This window comes from Aethalodelphis obliquidens, unplaced genomic scaffold (assembly GCF_003676395.1).
Source record: "Aethalodelphis obliquidens isolate GAN/ISIS:26980383/991018 unplaced genomic scaffold, ASM367639v1 scaffold39, whole genome shotgun sequence".
Classification (NCBI taxonomy): Eukaryota; Metazoa; Chordata; class Mammalia; order Artiodactyla; family Delphinidae; genus Aethalodelphis; species Aethalodelphis obliquidens.
Window position 1 is genome coordinate 1,502,221 of NW_020837983.1, and position 21,416 is coordinate 1,523,636.

Genomic DNA, 21,416 nt, shown 5'->3' on the forward strand with positions numbered 1-21,416 from the left:
TTCACAGTGTCTTCCTGCTTCTGAAAGAGTACAGTAATATTGCTGTTTGTTGTTCTACTATCCCATACTTCTCTGGAGGCCTCTACTACCTCTGTGTATTGAGTTACCTCAATTCCATTTCTTTGTAGGAATTCTTCCTTTGGCTTCCATGTTCATCCTGGGTTGATGCTTCCTCCTTCACTTGATACTGTCTACACATAGTTTCTCTTCCTGTGAGAATTTATCGTCCTGTTTTTAAGTGGTTATTTATTTTCTTGAAAGTTATCTTCTTATCATTTCTAGGATTTGGCTTGGGAGAGGAAGAGTGCTAAATGTGCTTAGTTTTGCCATCTTGAAACTAGAAGTACACGTATCAGTTTGCTAATCAGATTTGCAGCATATGAAATTGCCTTTATCCTTGTCTGGTAGAGCTTAAATGAAGCAAAGTAATGAGAAAAATGGAAGACAAAATATTAGCTGACCCTAACAAGACTCTTCCGTTGAGAGAAAAGTAATAAATATGACTTGCCTACTTTAGACAATGGACTACATGCTGGTGTAGTACCTCATTTTTCTAGGATGTCTCATAGTTTACCAAGTACTTTATACATTCCTTATTTGATCTTTAAAATCCAGTGAGATGGATATTATCATATCTATTTATACACGGAGAACAGGCTCAGATATCTGAATGACTTGTATGGAGGGGTTGTGTGGATGAAATGGATTTGAAACCAGTCCCCAGCATTTGAGCCCAGTGTTTTCTCTATTCTACTATTAAGTATAGATGAAGTTATATGAAAAGCTTAAAAGAAAAGAATGTTTGGTTAAAACAGCAGTCACTTAAGAGAAGGTAAATAAAAACAGTCAAGAATCCCTTGAAACAGTGATATTTAATATGAATGAAGAAGAACAAAGATATATCAGGAGGAATTAAAGGTGTTATGCCTTTGAGAGGCTTTATTTAAAACAACATTGGGGCTCATTTGGAAACCAAGGGAGAAGCTACAAACTGACGTTCTTTCTGCGGTTCCCATTATGAATCTGGTCACTCAAACTTTAATTTCCTGTCAGAATAAAAAAATAGAAGATCAAAGATCTCACAATTGGTTTTCAGACCATAAACAGCTTTCACAAACTCTGAATATCTTTCTTCTAGTTCAGTGGTCTGAATTGTTGCCTGGTCTGACTAAATTTTAAAGTGGAATTTTTCAGTTTAAATCATAGACTATCCCAGGGCAGGGGTTGGGAACTTTGATTTCTTTGTTACTGCCTTTTATAGTTTGCTTACTACTACTTTCTGCTTTTTCTCTGTAACCAGGTCTGTGAGGTTTAGAAATATGGGTGAAAAAGCGTCTCTAGATATATGGCTCCCCTATCCAGTGGAGAGGTACTAATTATATATTTTGCTTTCAAAACCTGAAAAGAAGATTACTTCTAAAGAGTGAGTGACTAAAGTTTGGAAGTCTTGTCTAGATTTAGAGAAGGAAGAGGTAGATTTTTGTGTTTTGCAAAGGAGAATTCACAGAAAAGCACATAAGAAGGTTACTGAACAATTCAGAGACATTAGAATTGTCTATCTGCTGATGGTAGAGCAAGAGAATTCTATGATGTTGAAATTAATGTGCATGTTTTCTTTTGGTTCTTTGGCTGCATTTTAAATGGAGTTTAATTAAAGTTTCAGAAGGAAGAGTAAGGAGGATCTCATGGGGATTCAAGCAGGGAATATGGTAAGGCTGGGCAGAGCTCAGAGATACTGAAGCAAGTGTGTGGTTCTCAGGTCAACAAGCTTCTGGGATTCTTAGCAGCATGAACTGTTAGTTCATCACACTTATTATACTGTTGGAATAATGTAGCCATATTCCAAATGCTTGCTCTACTTATACCTTGTTTCTGTTCCCCTTTAACATCAATCTATACATAGCCCACTGTGGACTCTCCAGCTCCTTGCCATAATAGTTGTTCTGTTCCAGTTTCCAGAGCTAAATGGCAAATTTCCATGTTTCTTGGTTCAAATTCCACAAAGAGTATATGATTAGGAATGGAAAGACCTGAACAGATTCAAGAGACATTTACGAGGTAAATTTGAAACAGTGATGGGCTTGTGAACTTTCTATAGTCTAAGATAGAAAACACTGGAAAAAGACCAACTCTAGGAGGGCAGATCATGAGTTCAATCTTGGACACAGTGAATTTAACATATATTTAAGACATCCAAGTGAAGATTTTGAGTAAACAGTTGGCTGTAGGGTGTGGAACCAGAGTCATTGGCATAGAGATTTCATTGAGTCATGGAAATGGTTAAGATTGCCAAGGGAAAAAAAATAAAGTGAAAAGAGAATGTGCTAGGCTCAGGGGAGAACTATTTCATGGTTGGGCAAAGAAAGATGAGCCAACAAAGAAAACATGGAGTTGTGTTGACTAGAGGAGAATTTCCAGCAATCACTGAGGGCATATTGGAAGTTAGTGAAGATGAATTTATTGTGATTCTAGCCTGCCCTAAGGTGTAACTGCAAACAGCACTTATTTGCTTGTGTACAGAGACAGGGAAAGCTGATGGCATGGATGACCCAGGCTTAGGTTTTGCTAGACATAGAGAGTGAAAAGGCAGAATACCTGCATATTACATGTGTAATATAACTTATCATACATTTTTTTAATATAGGAAAGGATTTTAAAATTTTAAATAATTCTGAGAAACACATATCGTGTATACATATTTGCTCCCATTTCAAATATTTTTTTGGATGAATTCCTATCAGTAGAATTAACAAAGAGTAAAAACAATTTTCACACTTTTTAATGACATTGCAAATTTTCTTTTTTTGCAAAAAACAGATTGCCCCAGTCTTGTTTGTATTGAGGCAGTGTGCGTTCGACTTTTTATTCTTTGCATTTTGACAGGCAAAATGAATGTATTACCCAAATTCTTGGTTTTTGTTACTCTCTTTCAGTTACTGTGTCTTGAGTAATTTTCTTTGGTTAAGGTACATAGCTCATGCATGTGAGAATGTCTTTCCATTGCCTCTGCACATTAATGAAAACTTGTCTGGTTATCAAATCCTTGGGTCATAAATGTTTCCCCTCTCAAACTGCTAAACATATGATTTCATTTTATTCTGAGTGTTAATGGTATGGACAAATCTGAGACAAAAGTGTTCCAAGAAGAGGGAAGTGCAAAGGTCCCAAGGCAAAAAACGCTTGGAAAGAAAGCCAATGTTGCCAGAGGGGAGAGAGAAATAAAGAGAGAGGGAGAGAGAGAGGGAGGGAGAGGAGGAGGGAGGAGGGAGGAGGGGGAAGGGGAGGGGGAAGGAAGAGGGATAGGCAGAATGGTAGGATATAAGGTCAAAGAGATTGTACAGGGTCCAATCATAACAGAGTCCTGTAAGGCCAGCTTGAGGGCTTTGCATTTCATTCTGAATGAGAAATGAGATGGTTTTGAGCAAGGTAGTGCTGGATGGTTTTGAGCTAGGTACTGCTGTGATCTGATTTACATTGTAAGATCACACTGTTGGAGGTGGAACATACAGGGCAGAGTGGAAGCAGAGGCCTCTTCAGTCACCGGTTCTCAGGTGGTTCAAGGATAGAAGTGGGGTCTTAAGCAGGTATGGATGAGGATTGTGAGGCAATAACAAATAAGTCCTCCCAGATCAATTTTCCTTTTTACAATGTTTAAATCAAGAGGCTGAAGAGGATGCTGGAGCTACTGTCCCATCAGCTATAAGGCCCAGGATATTGAAGGCAGGGAGAAGCATGAGCTTAAGGGCCTTCAGCTGCTTCTCCCTAGCCACCAAAATGAGGAAGGGGTGTGTGTGTGTTTGTGTGTGTGTGTGTGTGTGTATGTTTAGATCCTGGGGGTTCAGTTATCTCCTTCCCTCCTGATTTCTCTTGGCAGCTTCTCTTCAACTCCCTCCGGGGGTCTATCTCTTGGGTCAACTATCCAGCAGATACTGAAGGATTCTTATTTTAGGTCACTTTCTGCCTATTTTTCCTCCCACTCATGCACAGTGTGTGAGAGAGGAGTTCCCACAACAGAATTTTTGGCTTCCTTATGTTCAAATGATATCATCAGCTGAAACACTCCACAGTTCTGATTAGATATCAAGTTTATCATACATTTTCTTGAATTTCTCATTGGTCACAGATCTTATTCATGTCCTTTTTTTAGAATTGCTAATTATATGTTTTTGGATGACATAGTCCCAACACTTAAAACCTTACCCTCCTCACAAGTCAACTGTTAGCATATTTATAAATTCCAATTCTTGCTAAAGTGTAACCCTGTGAGCTTTGAGATGGTCTGAAGGGTCCATGGTTATTTGCCATCACCTATTTATCAGTTCTGTTTTTGAGCTCATGTGAAATCTCAGCCTCCCTTCTCCTTGTTTACATTAACAAATTTCTTCCTAAATTAGCCCCCTTCTGATCTCCCTCATTACTTAAGGCTGGCCTGAAGCAATAGAAGGGCTTGCTGAACTTATATATTGTTCCTGAGTCCTGGGGCTTTGCAGGAACACTTATAACAATTGACCAAGTCTGGAGAAGAAGATCTTTGCAAATCCTGAGTGCCCAGGGAGAGTTGTGTGTGATTGATTATTTATTGGGCCTCAGCTATGTACTAGGTACTGAATTTAGAGCTAGCATTAAATAGTCACTTAAGATATAGCTCTTAAAGAGACTAAACCTGAGAGATGAAGACAAACTTTTCAACAATGATTGTCTCATAGTATTTACAGGTGGTATGATTAATTAGGCCTAAGGAGATATAGAAACATTTGATAGAAGTTGCAGAAGCTTACAGGGGTGATATTTTAGTCGTGAAGAGATGATCCAGGAGTGGACTGAGTAATGGGCACAGCATGAGTAATAATTGTAAGTTAAGACACAGGCCTCTTATGAGACCCCTAAGTACTACAGGATGGCTGTTGTATAAGGGTGAAATTAGAGCTTACTAGGATATATCGTTGGAAAAACAGGCCAAGAAGAACCAAGTATGATATACTAGGGCTTTTGAATTTATCCTATGGACTAAAGGGAGCCTTGAAAAGTTTTAAGCAAGGTTGTATTTTGACTAGCTTCTCATTTTAAAAGACCACTTTGGCAGCAAAAGTTTGCACTGAGACCAATATAAGTACTATTGCAATAATTCCTGTAAAATGAGGGCCTCAATCAAGCCAGAGGGATTAGTGGCTGGGTCAGGGAGTAGGAGAAGAGATTGTGCAGAGGTGGCGAGGAGGTGGGTGGATAGGGGGATGGAAAGAAAGGATAAATTCTAGAAGTTTTAAGAAGGTAGAATTGACAGGACATGGCAGGAGATTTGATGTGGGGAAAGGAGCAAGGAAAACTGTGGGAAATTAGTGTTCAACTTTTGAATGTTAGAATTTATGGTGATTGTGGGACTTCCATCTAAAGATGTACAGTAGGCAGCCAAATATTTGAGAACATTACTCAAGAAGTTGTTTTGTAAAGGTGGTCAATATAAACAACTTAGCTCAAAGTTCCTTGATTTTAATGAGCTTTTCAGGTCTTCAGTTCAGCAAACCACCATCACAGTCATGTCTAGATCACAACATCATCTTCAGCTGCTCTAAATATGAAGAATTAAAGTCCAGTATGGCAGTTTGACCCCTGGTTCCTCCTATGTTCCAGCTCTCTTATTGCTTTATAGCCATATCTTTCCTTTTAGATCAGAGACTTCATGTCGCTCTACATCTTCTTTTACTCATAGTCCATCAAAACTTCGTACTATTTCTTTTTCTATCTGGTCTAAACCATAAAGGACCCAGTCCAATTCAGTTACTTTTTAATATGTATGAGCTCATGCCCTTGCTTTCTGACATATACTTCTGCAGATTCTTAATGTTGTATCTAGACTGCTGGGTGTTAAAGGAGAGCACACAATCTATGGACAGGGATTGCCACAAATGTGTGTTCCCTCAGCACCCCTGTATAATATTTTTGCTTGTCGCATGCCAGGTTCCTTTTCCAAAACCTATTTGATACTTTCACCACCTTCTTCATGCCTCCTTCCATATCGACACCTTGCTTCACAACTCAATTAGCAAATGGTCTTATTCTCTATTTCAAAGACAAAATTGAAGGGATCATGTCTGATTCCTTCACATCCAATTCCACACCTTCAAACTCATTCATGCCTGCATCTTCTGGCTGCGGAGGAGAGGATAATTCAAAGATGTTAATTTTCAAAAGTCTTTCAGTGTTCTTCACCTGATCGTTACTCTTTCAATTATTCCTTTCTCCTCTAAATTAATTTCTCTATGTTGGTACTTACCTTCTACATGATCAAGTCTTCACGTTAAAAAAAGTTAAAACCCTCATTTGAACCGTCATTTCTCTTCAGCTGCAAGTCCCCTTTCCAGATAAATGGTCATTGAATGTTTATGACCTTATACCTCTAAACCAGAGTTTTCCCAACTTCAACACTCTTTTGGGACTGATAATTCTTTGCTGTGGGAGCTATCCTGTGCATTGTAGGATGGTTAGCAGCATCCCTGGTATTTACTAAATAAATGCCAGTAATACTGCCCCCTCCCCCAGTTGTAACAATGAAAAGTATCCATAGACCCCTGAGAGAGCGGGAGGGACAAAATTGTTCCCGTTGATATTAAACCCATAACACTGGTAGTTTGAGTAAGCCTGTGCAAAGAGACTCTGAAAAGCTGTAACAACATTTTTTTTTTTTTATTTGCGATACGCGGGCCTCTTACTGTTGTGGCCTCTCCCGTTGCGGAGCACAGGCTCCGGACGCGTAGGCTCAGCTGCCATGGCTCACGGACCCAGCCGCTCCGCGGCATGTGGGATCTTCCCAGACCAGGGCACGAACCCGTGTCCCTGCATGAGCAGGCGGACTCTCAACCACTGTGCCACCAGGGAAGCCCTGTAACAATGTTTTATTAGCAGAAGAGATTATGCTACTGGAGTGATGAGGCTAGCAAAGAATATTGTTCTATTAAGAAGCTAGGCTGGCAGGAAACCTAGTAGTGCATATAGGGAAGGTATTAAAAAATGTTGCTCTGGGGAATATTCAGAGTGGACTTTGAGAGATTGTGTGACTTCAGGTTATTGAAACTTACCTGCTGCAAAACACATGCTAATGAATTTCTTTATTAATTTCTTTTCATTAAGATAATTTCTTTCTGATATATTATGTGTAGTAAGTTAGCAAGCTGGGTAACTCACTACCATGTTTGATGGAAGAATAGTGATAGGATTTGAAGGAAGAGAAACATGACCGCTAAAGAAAAATGTATGCCCTTTGAACTGTGGTCAACTTTGAAATGAGGTTCACATATGTTAATGCTTTTGCAGATACCAAGTTAGTCAAGTTTGTATCATATTTTTATAAAAGGAATGTGAGTTAAGGTATAAATTATAGAATGTTATTCTTTAGAGCCAGAAGGAAAAAATGATGTTTCCATTAAGCAGAAGAAGTGCTCTTTTCATTTCAGCACACCCAGCACTGACTTGTGGCTACCATTAGGTTCAACTCTCTAGGTTGCTCCTTGTTGGTGGATAACATAGGAAACTGAATTAAGAAAGTCAGAATGTCTGTAGGTGATTCCAATGTAGCCTTAAACTCTTTATTTTTAAACCTTGTCTATGTTGTAGAAATTTCATGAGACATTTAGACCTGATGACATGATGCCCTGGAAAGATGTTTTAAATCAATTATTTTTAATTTGTTGAGTGCTGTGTTTCAAACCATGGGCTGAAGTCAAGGAAATCTCTAATTCTTCCATAACTGTGAGGTGCAGTGGTGTAATGCCGCTACCTCATCCTGGCTCACAAGAACCAATTTTCAACATCTCTTCCCAACTCTGTGTTCAGTGACTGGAATCAGCTATGGTAGGAGTATTTACACCATAGAATCAAAGCATGCCACAAATCAGGGCTTTTTTTTTTTTTCTTTCCAGAGAACTGTTTTATCTGCACACCACTGAAGATAGGTCTTATTGTCCCCATTTCACAGCTGAAACTAAGTCTCAGAAAAGTAACTCCCTAAATGAGTTTAACTTTGAAAACCACATGAGCTCAAAGTCATGTGAACTCAAGGGAGTCAAGGTGTAATTTTTTTTTTTTTTTTGTTGGCTCAGTTTTTTTTTTTTTTTTTTTTTTGGCATATAGTTGCTTTACAACGTTGTGTTAGTTTCTTCTGTACAACGAAGTGAATCACCTATATGTATACATATATCCCCTCCCTCTTGGACCTCCCACTCTCCCTGCCCAATCCCACTCATCTAGGTCATCACAGAGCACCGAGCTGAGCTCCCCGTGCTCTACAGTAGGTTCCCACTAGCTATCTATTTTACACATGGTAGTGTATATATGTCAATCCTAATCTCCCAGTTTGTCCCACCCTCCCCTTCCCTCCCCCATATCCACATGTCCGTTCTCTACATCTGCATCTCTATTCCTACCCAGAAGATAGGTTCATCTGTACCATTTTTCTAGATTCCACATACATGCATTAATATACAATATTTGTTTTTCTTTTTCTGACTTACTTGACTCTGTATGACAGTCTCTAGGTCCATCCACATCTCTACAAATGACCCAATTTCATTCCATTTTATGGCTCAGTAATATTCCATTCTATATATGTACCACACCTTCTTTATCCATTCATCTGTCTATGGACATTTAAGTTGTTTCCATGTCCTGGCTATTATAAATAGTGTTGCAATGAACATTGGGGTATGTATGTCTTTTTGAATTATGGTTTTCTCAGCAATCCCACTGCTGGGCATATACCCTGAGAAAAACATAATTCAAAAAGATATAATATGAACATAAGAGAATTACTTGTTTTCTACTCAAGGGGTAGAATCCAGCTGAATTTGGGTTTTCTTCATAGAAGATTCAGTATCCTTGTGAATTATATATTTTTCTTTTTTATTTTCATTGTACACAACAGAGAAATCAACTGTACTTCAATATAATGATATTTTTTTGATGTTCCTCTGTTTCCCTTACCTTCCTCACTGATCATAAATGATTGGTCATAAGACAGTATTTGAGACCTAGATTTTTGGTGTATATTAGAGTGTTATTTTTCTTCATACTTGGTTCCTAACAAACGTATTATTTGCAAACTGTTCCCAGCATTTTATTAATTAACCTCTCTTCTATTGCTAACAATTCTCTGATCCTGAACAACTTTTCTCAGCTGTCTAGTATGGGGGATGTCACCAGTGACCTCTAAGGTCATTGCCATCCATGGCAACATAAAGATTCTTACGCTTCTAATAACTAGAGTACACCCTGCTGTTAAAATACTAATGTGGAATATGTCATAAATAAAGTAATTTTAGTCTAATTTTATTGAAGATGTAGGCTCAGAAATGAAGTTTATTTTGTTGTGTAGTGAAGTTTTTATTTTGTTTTGAAAGTTTCAAGACCTGAAGCTGAGGGAGTTCTACTCTGAGGGAAACCCACTGTTCCTGAAGCAGCCGGTTAATGCTGTAAAACACGAGGACATCTGGAGTCTACAGGTGAAGCCTTATAGCATTCACACAGGTCTTCAAACTAAAGCCATGATTTAAGTTTTAAAGAGTTTTCTTCTAAAGCATTCTTGCCAAGCCAGCGAACGATCCATACAACCATAATCCATTGGCATTGTGGACCCTAGTCATAATCTTTTTGACTTGCTTGCAGAATCCATTGTAATCCTATCTGATTTCCAGAGTGACCAAATTCAGAGACATTAAACATTTTATTGGATGAAAACATTTTGTTGAAAACAAAGGAATTTGTTTTCACTTTAACCTCCAAGTATTTTTTCAGTATTATCTAAGGATATATTTGATTAGTTCTTACTGGGGTGTTTTGTCTCTTCCATCCCCTTTTCACTTGTCCCCACTCCTAGTGGATAAATGAATATGATCCAGAAACTGTGTTCCCTTTAGTCAACAAGTTGATAATATTAAAGGAAGGAATAGGGAAATACATTACGAGACTTTCTTTGTGAGTATTTTAGTGATAGATGAGTTAAAGATTTCAGATCTTTCCACATTTGAGTATGAGTCTCCATCGTGAATTTGGACTCCTCAGGTCCTTTTAGGTCTGTAGCTGAACATGCAGAATTGTCTTAAAACTTTCAAGAATTGCATAGGATTCAAGTTTCCTGGTTACAGGAAACAACCAACCTTGTTTGACAATTTAGTTTAAAAAAATAACATTTCCCCCTTATTGCACAAGTAATATATGTTTAATACAGAAAAGTAGAAAATACAGATGAGTGAGGAAGAAAATATTAGCTATAATGCCATACTTATTTAAAAATTTATTATAAAAGTAATACAAACTTATTTAGAGAAATTAGAAAAAAGGCAATAGAAATTGATAAAAAAAATACTCAGAAATCCAATATGCAGAGTTACAATCACTGTTCTCTCTGACACTTATTCTGCTAGAACTTTCCATAAATCCTGAAATTTCTGTTATCAAAGATGATTTCAAACTCCACATACTATTTAGAGACTCGCTTTTTTTACTCAAAATATTGTGAATATCTTTCCAATCAATAAGAAATATACCAATGACATCTTTTTTGATGAATACATAATAATATTCTGGTATATGATTACACCATAATATTTTAAACTACTTTCCTACTGTTGGCTGTTTAGATTATTAATAATTTTATAACTTTTGGGTCTTTATAAACAAGGCTACGATGACTGTCCTCTTCTTATGTCTATATTATCCCTGTGAGTGAAATTCCTGGGCCAAAGAACTTTCATCTTTTAAAGTCTGATTAGCTCTTTCCAAATTCTTTTCCAGAGAATCAATCTATATTTCCACAAACAGTATTATTTCCCACTCTCAAGTCAAAAAAAACTTACTTGACTTTTAATTGTAAATAATTTAAAAAACTGAAGTATTTAATTTGTTTAATTACTTGTAACCTAATTATCTCCTTGAATCAAGTATTTCAGAATAGTAGTAGTAAAATAATAACAATAATAATAGACAGCTAACATTTATTATGCTTACCATGGGCAAGGCATTGTTCTAAGCACGTAACAGGAATGAACTAATTTAGTCCTCCATTAACGCTTGAAAGGTAGGTACTGTTATTGTCCCCTTTTATAGATAAACTGAGACTTGGAGAGGTTAAATAACTTGTCCAAGTTCACAGAGCTAGTAAGTTTTGGAATGCTGATGCCATTCTAAGCAGTTGTGCTCCAGACTCCATGCTGCAGTATTGCCTCAGAAAGGGGCTGCCAGAAACTGAGGGAAAGGGAAACAGGGGTAGTCTCTGGTTGGAAGAGGTTCTGGTTTGTGGAGGGGACTGGATGAGCGGTTAACCCAATGTGGCAGGTGTCTTACAGGGAGCACTTGAGAGCAAGAATGTTACCTTGTGCCTGGGACCCAGGAGCAGGGTGAGAGAGTAATATTTCTTCCTTCTCATTTCAAAACTAAGAACCCAGGAACACAACAGTTTTGGGTTTTTGTTTTGTTTATTTAGTAGAAGTAATGATTTTTACTTACAGTATATAAATGACTTGGGTATTTTTGAAAGTATCTCTAAGAATTTTTCTTAGAAAGGCGATAAATTTATTATACATTTTATATTTGTACTTAAAGTAAAAGCCATTTCTACTGGATATTTGGTTAACGTTACTGATTAAATTACTTGGGCTGTCAAAAAACTATAGGGATTGTTTCAGGCTCTGCATTAGTTAAGGATTTTTAAAGACTTTTCCTCACCTCAGAGATTTGTGAACTAAAATTTAATATTGATAACTACATTATAACAAAATATTAGCTAGAATATACTGCATCAGCAGATGCCGGACTGAGTTTTACCTGTGTTATGTAATTTAATTCTCTGAACTCTATGTGATAGTATTGGAAAAAAAAATCCCTATTTTACAGGTGAGGTATCCAAGATCAGAGAAGTTAAGGACTTGTCCAAATAGGGTCACACTAATAGGTCACAGAGCCAGGATTTGTACCTATTTATCTATCTGACTCTGACTCAGTATCTTTGCTCTTCATGCTACATTTTAGTGCCTATCATACAGTAACAATTGATCATATAATAGTTCCAAAGTTCAATATTCCTTCTACGGATTCACATTTGTTTTTACATTTTATAATTTTTTATATTTATATAAATATAATTTGTATATGGATAATTTTATAATTCAAATGAAATCATCATATGTAAGGAAAAATAAAAGAAACACCTGAAACTAATTTTAATCTATGATGGTTTAAACATAGAAATAATCTCTGACCTACATATAGTTATCTAACAAATACTCTAACAGAATAGCATATAAACTATTTAAAAGGAACAATTTATTTATCATAGAAGATTTCTTGACTTTTAAATAATGCCGAGATTAGGCCATCATTAAGTTGTGTATCCTCAAAAACTGCATTGCATGTATCTTTACGAGTTTTCCTGAAATTTACTATTGCTCATGCCAAAAGTATCTTATTTTATATACACTTGTATTTTCAAGTAATAACTTTATATTTCAATGATATATGTCATTCTTCCACAGCAACACATTGGCAGCAAGTAGGAGAAGGATATAAATAATGGGTAATGTAAGAGTTGTCAAGAGACATACTGAGTGCGACAAACATGTTTGGTTCCAGAAATCATAAATGGAAAAAGTGAACTGTATGAATTGTGACCTATTTATTCATTCCATGTACTTCAGCAAATTCTACCACCTGCTATTTTGGGGTTTGAATTCTTGTCTATTAGTTTTCTGAGGCTTTATAGTGAGACTAGCCGTTGAATTCTGGTAGATAAAACTTACCTCTAAAATCAGTGTTTCATTCAGAATCACAACGTATGCTTTGTGTAAGTAGAGAGAGGAGTGATAACAAACATCTAATTTAGGAGTCCTGTAATATTAGTGTGAAAGGGTAATTCTTTCAGAAAGGATGACCTCATTATGTAACCATCCCCGAGAATAAGCTGAAGTGTGTAGGAGGTTATGCTGTTGAAGGATCAGGCAGTTAGGAACCAATGCTCAGGGCTGTTTTTGTATAATGGCATCTTTCCCAGATGTTTGTTAAGTGGAATGGATAGAGAAATAAGGGAAAGAGACACAGGAATTTATAGGATTTTGTTATTATTTAAAAGATTTTAATTGGGATAGATGAGTGAAAAATTATGTCTGTATGTATTGTGTTGGCCAAAAAGTTCCTTTGGTTTTCAAGTAAAAATAAAAGACACATTTTTCATTTTACCCAAGAATTTTATTGAACAATGTATTCACCGTTTTGTTCCACTACTTTCTGCCATTTTTTAGGCAACTTCATAATTCCATCTTCCCAAAACTTTTTATCTTTTTGAGCAAAGAACTGTTCCAGGTGCCTTTTACTGTCTTCCAGGGAATTAAAATTTTTTCCATTAAGACTATTTTGTAAAGACTGAGATAAATGGAAATCTGAAGGTGTAATGTCTGGTGACTATAGCAGATGAATCAGAACTTCCCAGCCAAGCTGTAACAGTCTTTTCCTGGTCTTCAAAGAAACATGCAGTCTTGCATTATCCTGATGGAAGATTATGTGTTTTCTGTTGACTAATTCCAGACCTTTTCATTGAGTGCAGCTTTCAGTTCGTCTAATTGGGAGGAGTACTTGTTAGTATTAATACTTTGGTTTTCTTGAAGCTCCCTTCCAATCCCACCATATACAAAACATCACCTTCTTTGGATGAAGACTGGCTTTTGGTGTGGTTGGTGGTGGTTCATTTCACTTGCCCCGTGATCTCTTCCATTCCACATTATTGTACAGTATCCATTTTTCACTGCCTGTCAAAATTTGTTTTAAAAATGGAATGTTTTGCTACATTTAAGTAGAGAATCACATGCAGAAATATGGTCAAGAAGGTTTTTTTCACTTAGCTGATGTGGAACCCAAACATCAAAGCGATTAACAACACCAAGCTGGTGCAAATGATTTTCAATGCTTGATTTGGATATTTTGAGTATGTCAGCTATCTCCCATGTGGTTTAACGTTGATTGTTCTCAATTAATGTCTCGATTTGATCGCTATCAACTTCAGTTGGTCTACCTGACCGTGGAACATCGTCCAGCGAGAAATCTCCAGCACGAAACTTCGCAAACCACTTTTGACATGTTCGATCAATCACAGCACCTTCACCATACACTGCACAAATCTTTTTTTGCATTTCAGTTGCATTTTTACCTTTCTTGAAATAATAAAGCATTAGATGCTGAAAATGTTGCTTTTTTTCTTCCATCTTCAGTATTAAAATGGCTACACAAAAACTCACCAATTTTGGTAAGTTTTATTTTAAATGCACGCTGATATGACAGCTGTCACAATACAATCTAACAAAACTGTTTTGAATGAAGTTAAAGACAACTAAGCACTACTAGAGCCATCTTACAGAAAAAAACAAATGAGCGGTCTGGCCAACCCAATATGTATGTATGTAGGTATGTATTTCCAAAGATTCCTATCAGAACCTGATGTGGACTACCTTAATACCACTGGGAAATCTTTCACTTTGGCCAGGAAAAAAGTCTTATACACTATTAAAATTCATGCAGTGTTTTTGTAACATTTACACAGAACTTCATGCTATTGGCACAAACAATGAGGGGCATTTAATGGAGTAAATCAAATGTTTATTTTGTTTGCTTGGTCAGTGAAGATATAGTTATGTATTTTATATATATATATATTTTTACTTTAAGCTGATGATGTTGATGGTCATCGTGACCATCCTCACCACCCCTTTTATTATTTAATATTATAATATTATTATTATCTAAAGTGAAGTATCTGGAAATATTTATGTGGGTAGGTTTAATACATACCGAATTCAGAGATTTGGGTAATAGAAATCTGTACTCTTTACCAGTCTGTCTCAATTCAGACAATGCAGTAGATAACTTAGTCCAGTGCTTCTCAAACTTTAACATACATACAGAATACATACAGAATACCCGGGGAACCTTGCTAAACTGCAGATTCTGATTCAGTAGGTCTGAAAGTGCAGCAAAGTCTGAATTTCTAATAAGTTTCTAGGTGATTCAGATTCTACTGATCCATGATCTACAGTTTAAGTAGTAAGGGTTTAGAACTTAGTAAATATGACAGACTCAGTTTTTGGGTCCAGTCTGAATATTTGTATTGTCCTTGCCTATTGTAATGAGAGGTACAAAATTTGAACCTAAACTTTATCTAATAATGTAAATTTATTGTAACTTGAATTCCTGTATGTCAGAGACATAGAGATATTACAATGGAAGTAACTTCCTTTTCATATAATGTTGAACACTAAACTTACAATGCCAGTCATTGACAATATAATTCATTATATATACTACTGAAAACTAATTTAACAGAAACTAAGGAATAAGCCAAAAATATAAATTAGTGAAATGGGAATCAATGTAATATAAACCAGTTATTTTGAGAATAATCTGAGGAACCATATTCTTTTTTAATCTAGGAAATAACATCAAGATTTATAATGAATCAGCTAGCAGAAAAGGATCCTTTCCTAATGCAAGCCATAGAATGGTACCCACAGGTCAGGAACATAATCTCGCAGGGAAGAAAATGTGCAATATGTGGAAAGTCCTTTTTAACCACATGGCTGGAATGTGTTGAGTTTTTTCCTCCATCAAAGGTAAATGGTGTTTTTTGTGTGAATATGAGCATAAGACCTCCTCTTATTCTTTGTCCTTATCTAAGTCGACCAGTACTAACTTCATTTGTATCTAAGAATTGACCTCTATGATGATATAATGGGTTTTTTCCCCAGCTTTATTGAGATATAATTGACAGATAATATTGTGTAAGTTTAAGGTGTACAATGTGTTGATTTGATACATTTATAAATGCAAAACGATTACCACCATAGAATCAGCTACTATCTCCATCCTGTCACATAGATATCATTTCTTTTTTGTGGTGAGGACATTTAAGATCTACTTTCTTAGCAATGTTCAAATATGTGATACAGTATTATTAGCCATAATCACCATGCTGTACATTAGATCCTCTAACTTGTTATCTTATAACTGGAAGTTTTTACAGTTTGACCAGTATCTCCATTTCCCCCAGCCCCCAACCCCTGGTAACTACCACTTTACTATTTCTCTAAGTTTGTCTTTTTTAGATTCCACATATGTGTTATTGTGCAGTGTTTATCTTTCTCTGTCTGATTTATTTCACTTAGTATAATTCCCTCAATGTCCATCCAAGTTGGCATAAATGGCAAGATTTCCTTATGTTCCTTGGCTGAATAATATTCAATTGTTATATATATATATATATATATATATATATATATATACCACATATTCTTTATCCATTCATCTGTTAACAGACACTTAGGTTGTTTCTATATCTTGGCTATTGTGAGTAATACTGCAGTGAACATGAGAGTGAAGATATGTCTACTAAATCCCGATTTCAGTTTCTTTGGATATATAATAAGAAGTGGGATTGCTGGATCATATGGTAGTTCTATTTTTAATTTTTTGTGGGACCTGCATACTGTTTTCCATAGTAGCTGTACAAATTTGCATTTCCACCAACAGTGCACTAGGGTTCCCTTTTCTCCATCCTTGTTAACACTTGTTATCTCCTGTCTTTTTGATGATAGCCATTCTAGCTGGCGTGAAGTGATACTTCATCATGGTTTGGATTTGCGTTTCCCTGATGATTAGTGATATTGCATACTTTTTCACATACCTGTTGTCCATTTGTATGTCTTCTTTGGAGAAATGTCTATTCAGTTCCTCTGCCTATTTTTAAATTGGGTTGTTAGATTTGTTGCTATTGAGTTGTGTGAGTTCTTATTATATTTTGATATTAACACCTTGTTAAGTATATAATTTGCAAATACTTTCTCCCATTCCATTGGTTACCTTTTAATTTTGTTGAGTTTCTTTTGCTGTGCAGAAACTTTGTAGTTTGGCTTAATCCTACTTATTTATGTTTGCTTCTTTGCTCGTACTTTTGCTGTCATATCCAGGAAATCACTGCTGAGACCAATGTCAAGGAGTTTTTTCCCCTATGTTTTCATCTAGAACTTTTATGGTTTCAGTCCTTAAATTTGAGCCTATAATTCATTTCAAATTCTTTTTTTGTGAATGGTGTAAGATAGGGCTCTGATTTCATTCTTCTGCATGTAGTTATCCAATTTTCCCAACCCATTTATTGAAGAGAGTATCCTTTCTTCATTGTGTATTCTTGGCTTCCTTGTCAAATATTAGTTGACCTTATATGCAGGGGTTTATTTCTGGACTCTCATTTTTTTTCCATGGGTCTATGTGTCTATTTTTATGCCAGTACTGTGCTGTTTTGATTACTGTAGCTTTGTAGTATAGTTTGAAGCCAGGAAGTATGATATGTCCAGCTTTGTTCTTCTTTCTCAGGATTGCTTTGGCTATTTGGGGTCTTTTGTGGCTCCATATAAATTTTAGGATTATATTTGCTATTTTTGAAAATATCATTGGAAATTTTGAAAAATGTCATTGGAATTTTGATACAGATTGCATTGAATCTATAGACAGCTTTTGATAATATGGACATTTTGACAATATTAATTCTTCTGATCCATGAACATGGGATATCTTTCCATTTGTTTGTGTCATCTTCAATTTCTTTCTCCAAAGTCTTGTAGTTTTCCATGTACAGATTTTTTTACTCCTCAGATTTATTCCAAGAACTTTATTGTTTTTGATGCTATTGTGAATGGGATTGTTTTCTTTCTTTATTTTTCATATATTTTGTTGTTAGTGTATGGAAATGCAACTACTTTCTATATGTTGATTTTGTATTCTGCAACTTTACTGAATTTGTTGATTAGTTCTAACAGTTTTTTGGAGGAGTCTTTAGGACTTTGTATATATAAGATCATATCATCTGCAAACAAAGATAGTTTTACTTCTTTCTTTTCTGTTTGGGTGCCTTTTATTTTATTTTTTAGCCTGACTGTTCTGGTTAGGATTTCAAGTAGTATGTTGAATAGGAGTGGTTAGAATGGGCATCCATTATATAGAGAGAGCTTAGCAGAGTGCTTGGTACATATTTTATTTCTAAGAATGACTGATGAATCACAAGAACTGGATTTTAAAAAATTGTTTTTTAACTTTTTCTTTTATTTATTTATTTTTGGCTGTGTTGGGTTTTCATTGATGCACATGGGCTTTTACTAGTTGTGACGAGTGGGGGCTAGTCTTCATTGCAGTGCACAGGATTCTAATTGTGGTGGCTTCTCTTGTTGCAGAGTGTGGGCTGGCACAGAGGCTTCAGTAGTTGTGACGTGCAGGCTCAGTAGTTGTGGCTCATGGGCTCTAGAGCACAGGCTCAGTAGTTGTGGCACATGGGCCTAGTTGCTCTGTGACATGTTGGATCTTTCCAGACCAGGGATGAAACCCATGTCCCCTGCATTGGCAGGCAGATTCTTATCCACTGCACTACCAGGGAAGCCCAAGAACTGGATTTTAATACCAGCTCCTGTGTTCTATTAGGTTATTAATATGTTACATCAAATGTATTGTAGAGAAAAATCTGGCAGAGCTGTTGCCAATGAGGGATAATGTCAAAGTGAGATAATGGTTGAGGAGAAATTTAAAAGTTAAACCAGTTGGACATTAAACACCAAGAGATAAGAGAGACCATCAGTGGAAAATGAAAATTGAAATGTATGTTGGTTCTCAAGATGGGAATACATCTGTAATCTTGATTGCTTATGTAACCTATCTGTGAATTATTCACATCACCTTCTGGAATAGATTGTTATATTCCAATCTATATTCTGGAGTAAATTATTACACTAATGAGTATAAAACGTCATATTATTTGGCAAAAGTTTCCAAAACACTCTACTTTTCACTGACTATGACATGAACACCTTCAACAACTTGCCATGTTCATTTTTTCCCAATGAATATCTTTCTTGGGAAAGATGTTCTTGCTCTGATAGATTCCAAGTCAAAATCATCTGATGAGCTGCTAGTCTCATTTCAAGTAGGGTAATTGCAATGTTATAATAGCTCTGGCCCTCCAGGAACTTACATATTCCTAGGAGAAGTGATATAGTAAGGTAATTGAAATCTGACAAATTGGGCTTGATGACCAGCCCTACCATTTACCACCTGTGTCACCTTAATTTCCTCTTTGAAGCTAAGTTTTCATCTCTAAAATTGGTATAAAAATAGTACCTCTCTCACGGAGCTGTTATGAGTGAGACATGAGGTAGACAGTGCTTAGTACAGCAGGTGCTTAATAAAGGTAGTACATAGTAGCTACTTAATAAGGGTATTCTTAAAAATCAATACCTTTAGACAAGATAGAATGATTATATTCTTGTGATAGGTATCGTGATAGAGGTGTGCACAGGGTGCATGAGAAGAAGGAATCTCAATTAAATGGGAACATTCTCTGGTGTATCCCTGAGTCCTAGCACAGTGATTGTGCTTGGTACTTGGAGAATACCTAATACACATTAAAATTATTTTAATAGGCATTGCTTGTAAATGTGCTTTGAATGACAGGGAGGCATAAGAATAGATAAAGAACCAGTGGACAGGCATTTTAGGTGCAGGAACTGCCTGTTCAAAGGTAATATTGTACAAATAAATTGTACAGTGAGTACAGGGAACTCACTGAGTGTGAAGTATGGGAGATGAGGTTAGAGAAAGGTATGAAATCAGGATGGCTCTTGTATGTAAAGTTTGAACTTAATTTCAAAAGCTACTATATTAGTTTGTTACAGTTCTCATAACAAAGTACCATAGACTGAGTAGCTTAAACAATAGAAATTTATTTTCTTACAATTCTGAAAGCTAGAAGTTCAAGACCAATGTGCCAGAAGGCTTGGTTTCTTCTGTGGTCTCTCTCTTTGGCTTGTTGATGGCTGTCTTCTCCCTCTGTCTTCATATTATCTCCCTTCTCTACAAATGTGTGTCCAAATTTCCTCTTCTTGTAAGTACAGCAGTCATATTGAATTAGGGCCCACCCTAATGACATCATCTTAACTTAATTGCCATTTTAAAGACTATCTCCAAGCACAGTCACATTTCGAAGTACTGGGGGTTAGGACTACAACATATGAATTTTGGGGAGGATACAATTCAGCTACTTATAATTGTCAAAGCAGTGGAGTAGCAAGATGAGGCTTTGTTTGTTTTTTGACAAAGAATGAATGGTTGGAGCTGGTGATTTGGATTAAAAGATTGTTTATGTAAGTGTGACACTTGAAGCCATGCCTGAGGAAATTTACACAGTGAAATGAGAAGGCCAGAAGGACAGAACCCTTGAAAACAACAGTATTTAAAGGGTGGGCAGAAGCAGGAGTCAGCAAAGGAGAATAAGAAAATGCAATCAGTGGGGGAGGGGCAAAACCAGGTAGAGTGCCCACAAATTTTAAAGCTATCAAAGACAGATGTGCAAGAAATAAGATTATTTTTACTTTTTCTTCTGCTGGATCCAAAGGCCCCACCTCCTAATACATTAGTCATGACGATATCAATATAGGAATTTTGTGGGGGACACAAACCTTCAGCCTATAGCAGAAGGCTTAAGGGAAACTTCCCTGAGAAGGTGACATTTGAGTAATGTGAGTCCCGGTCCTCTTTATTAACTTTGTGACTTATTTTTCATTGTCTCCGTTCGCAGGTGAGGCAACTAAGTTAGTTAAATAGTTTCTTCACAAATTTAATATCTATGAAATAACAGAATTAGAACTTTAGTTTACACCTCCTGATACCACCTTCAGGTCACTTTTGCTGCACTGTAGATTGCATGCACGTTTTTATTTTGAACCATAAGAGAAAGTGTAAATAAATTCATTGATTGATGGTGATATCAATACAATTATTCAAACAGCTGCCTTCTTATGTTTAAAAGACTATCATGTGAAAGAGATATGAGGCTTTTCTTCTCTTGACTTGTGGAGTGGAACATAGACTGACTGGTATTCAGACCACATAAATGGAAGAATTTTCCTTCAGGATTTCACCCACACACACTCACACACACACACACACACAAGTGTGTGCACAGCTTAACATTAGTCATCACTGAAGAAACAATAAGGATGGAAGAAAGAATAGGAGAATAAAGAGATTTTGTATCTACATAATTTCATTTTAAAAATTAAAAGTAAGAATACATTTTAATCAATTAAATATGTCTGAGTGCATTATAAAAACTGCAACACAGTGGCATAAGAATATAGCATGAGATAAAAACATAATGGTTAAAAAATCCCAAAAGATTCTGTAGGTTGTCTTTTCATTTTGTTTATGGTTTCCTTTGTTGTGCAAAAGCTTTTAAGTTTAATTAGATCCCATTTTTTGTTTTTATTTCAGTTACTCTAGGAGAAGTATCCAAAATGATATTGCTGTGATTTATGTCAAAGAGTGTTTTTCCTGTGTTTTCATCTAGGAGT

General features: G+C 36.1%; 1 protein-coding gene across 2 annotated transcripts in view; it reads left to right on the plus strand.

Moving 5' to 3' along the window:
- Window positions 1-21,416, plus strand: part of LRRC69 (leucine rich repeat containing 69) — a 92,467-nt gene that overhangs the window by 57,320 nt on the left and 13,731 nt on the right. For both annotated transcript variants that reach the window (XM_027131379.1, XM_027131380.1), the window contains 2 exons: window positions 9,390-9,491; window positions 15,459-15,638. In XM_027131379.1, the coding sequence (XP_026987180.1) occupies window positions 9,390-9,491; window positions 15,459-15,638 (282 nt within the window). The remainder of the gene's footprint in view (window positions 1-9,389; window positions 9,492-15,458; window positions 15,639-21,416) is intronic.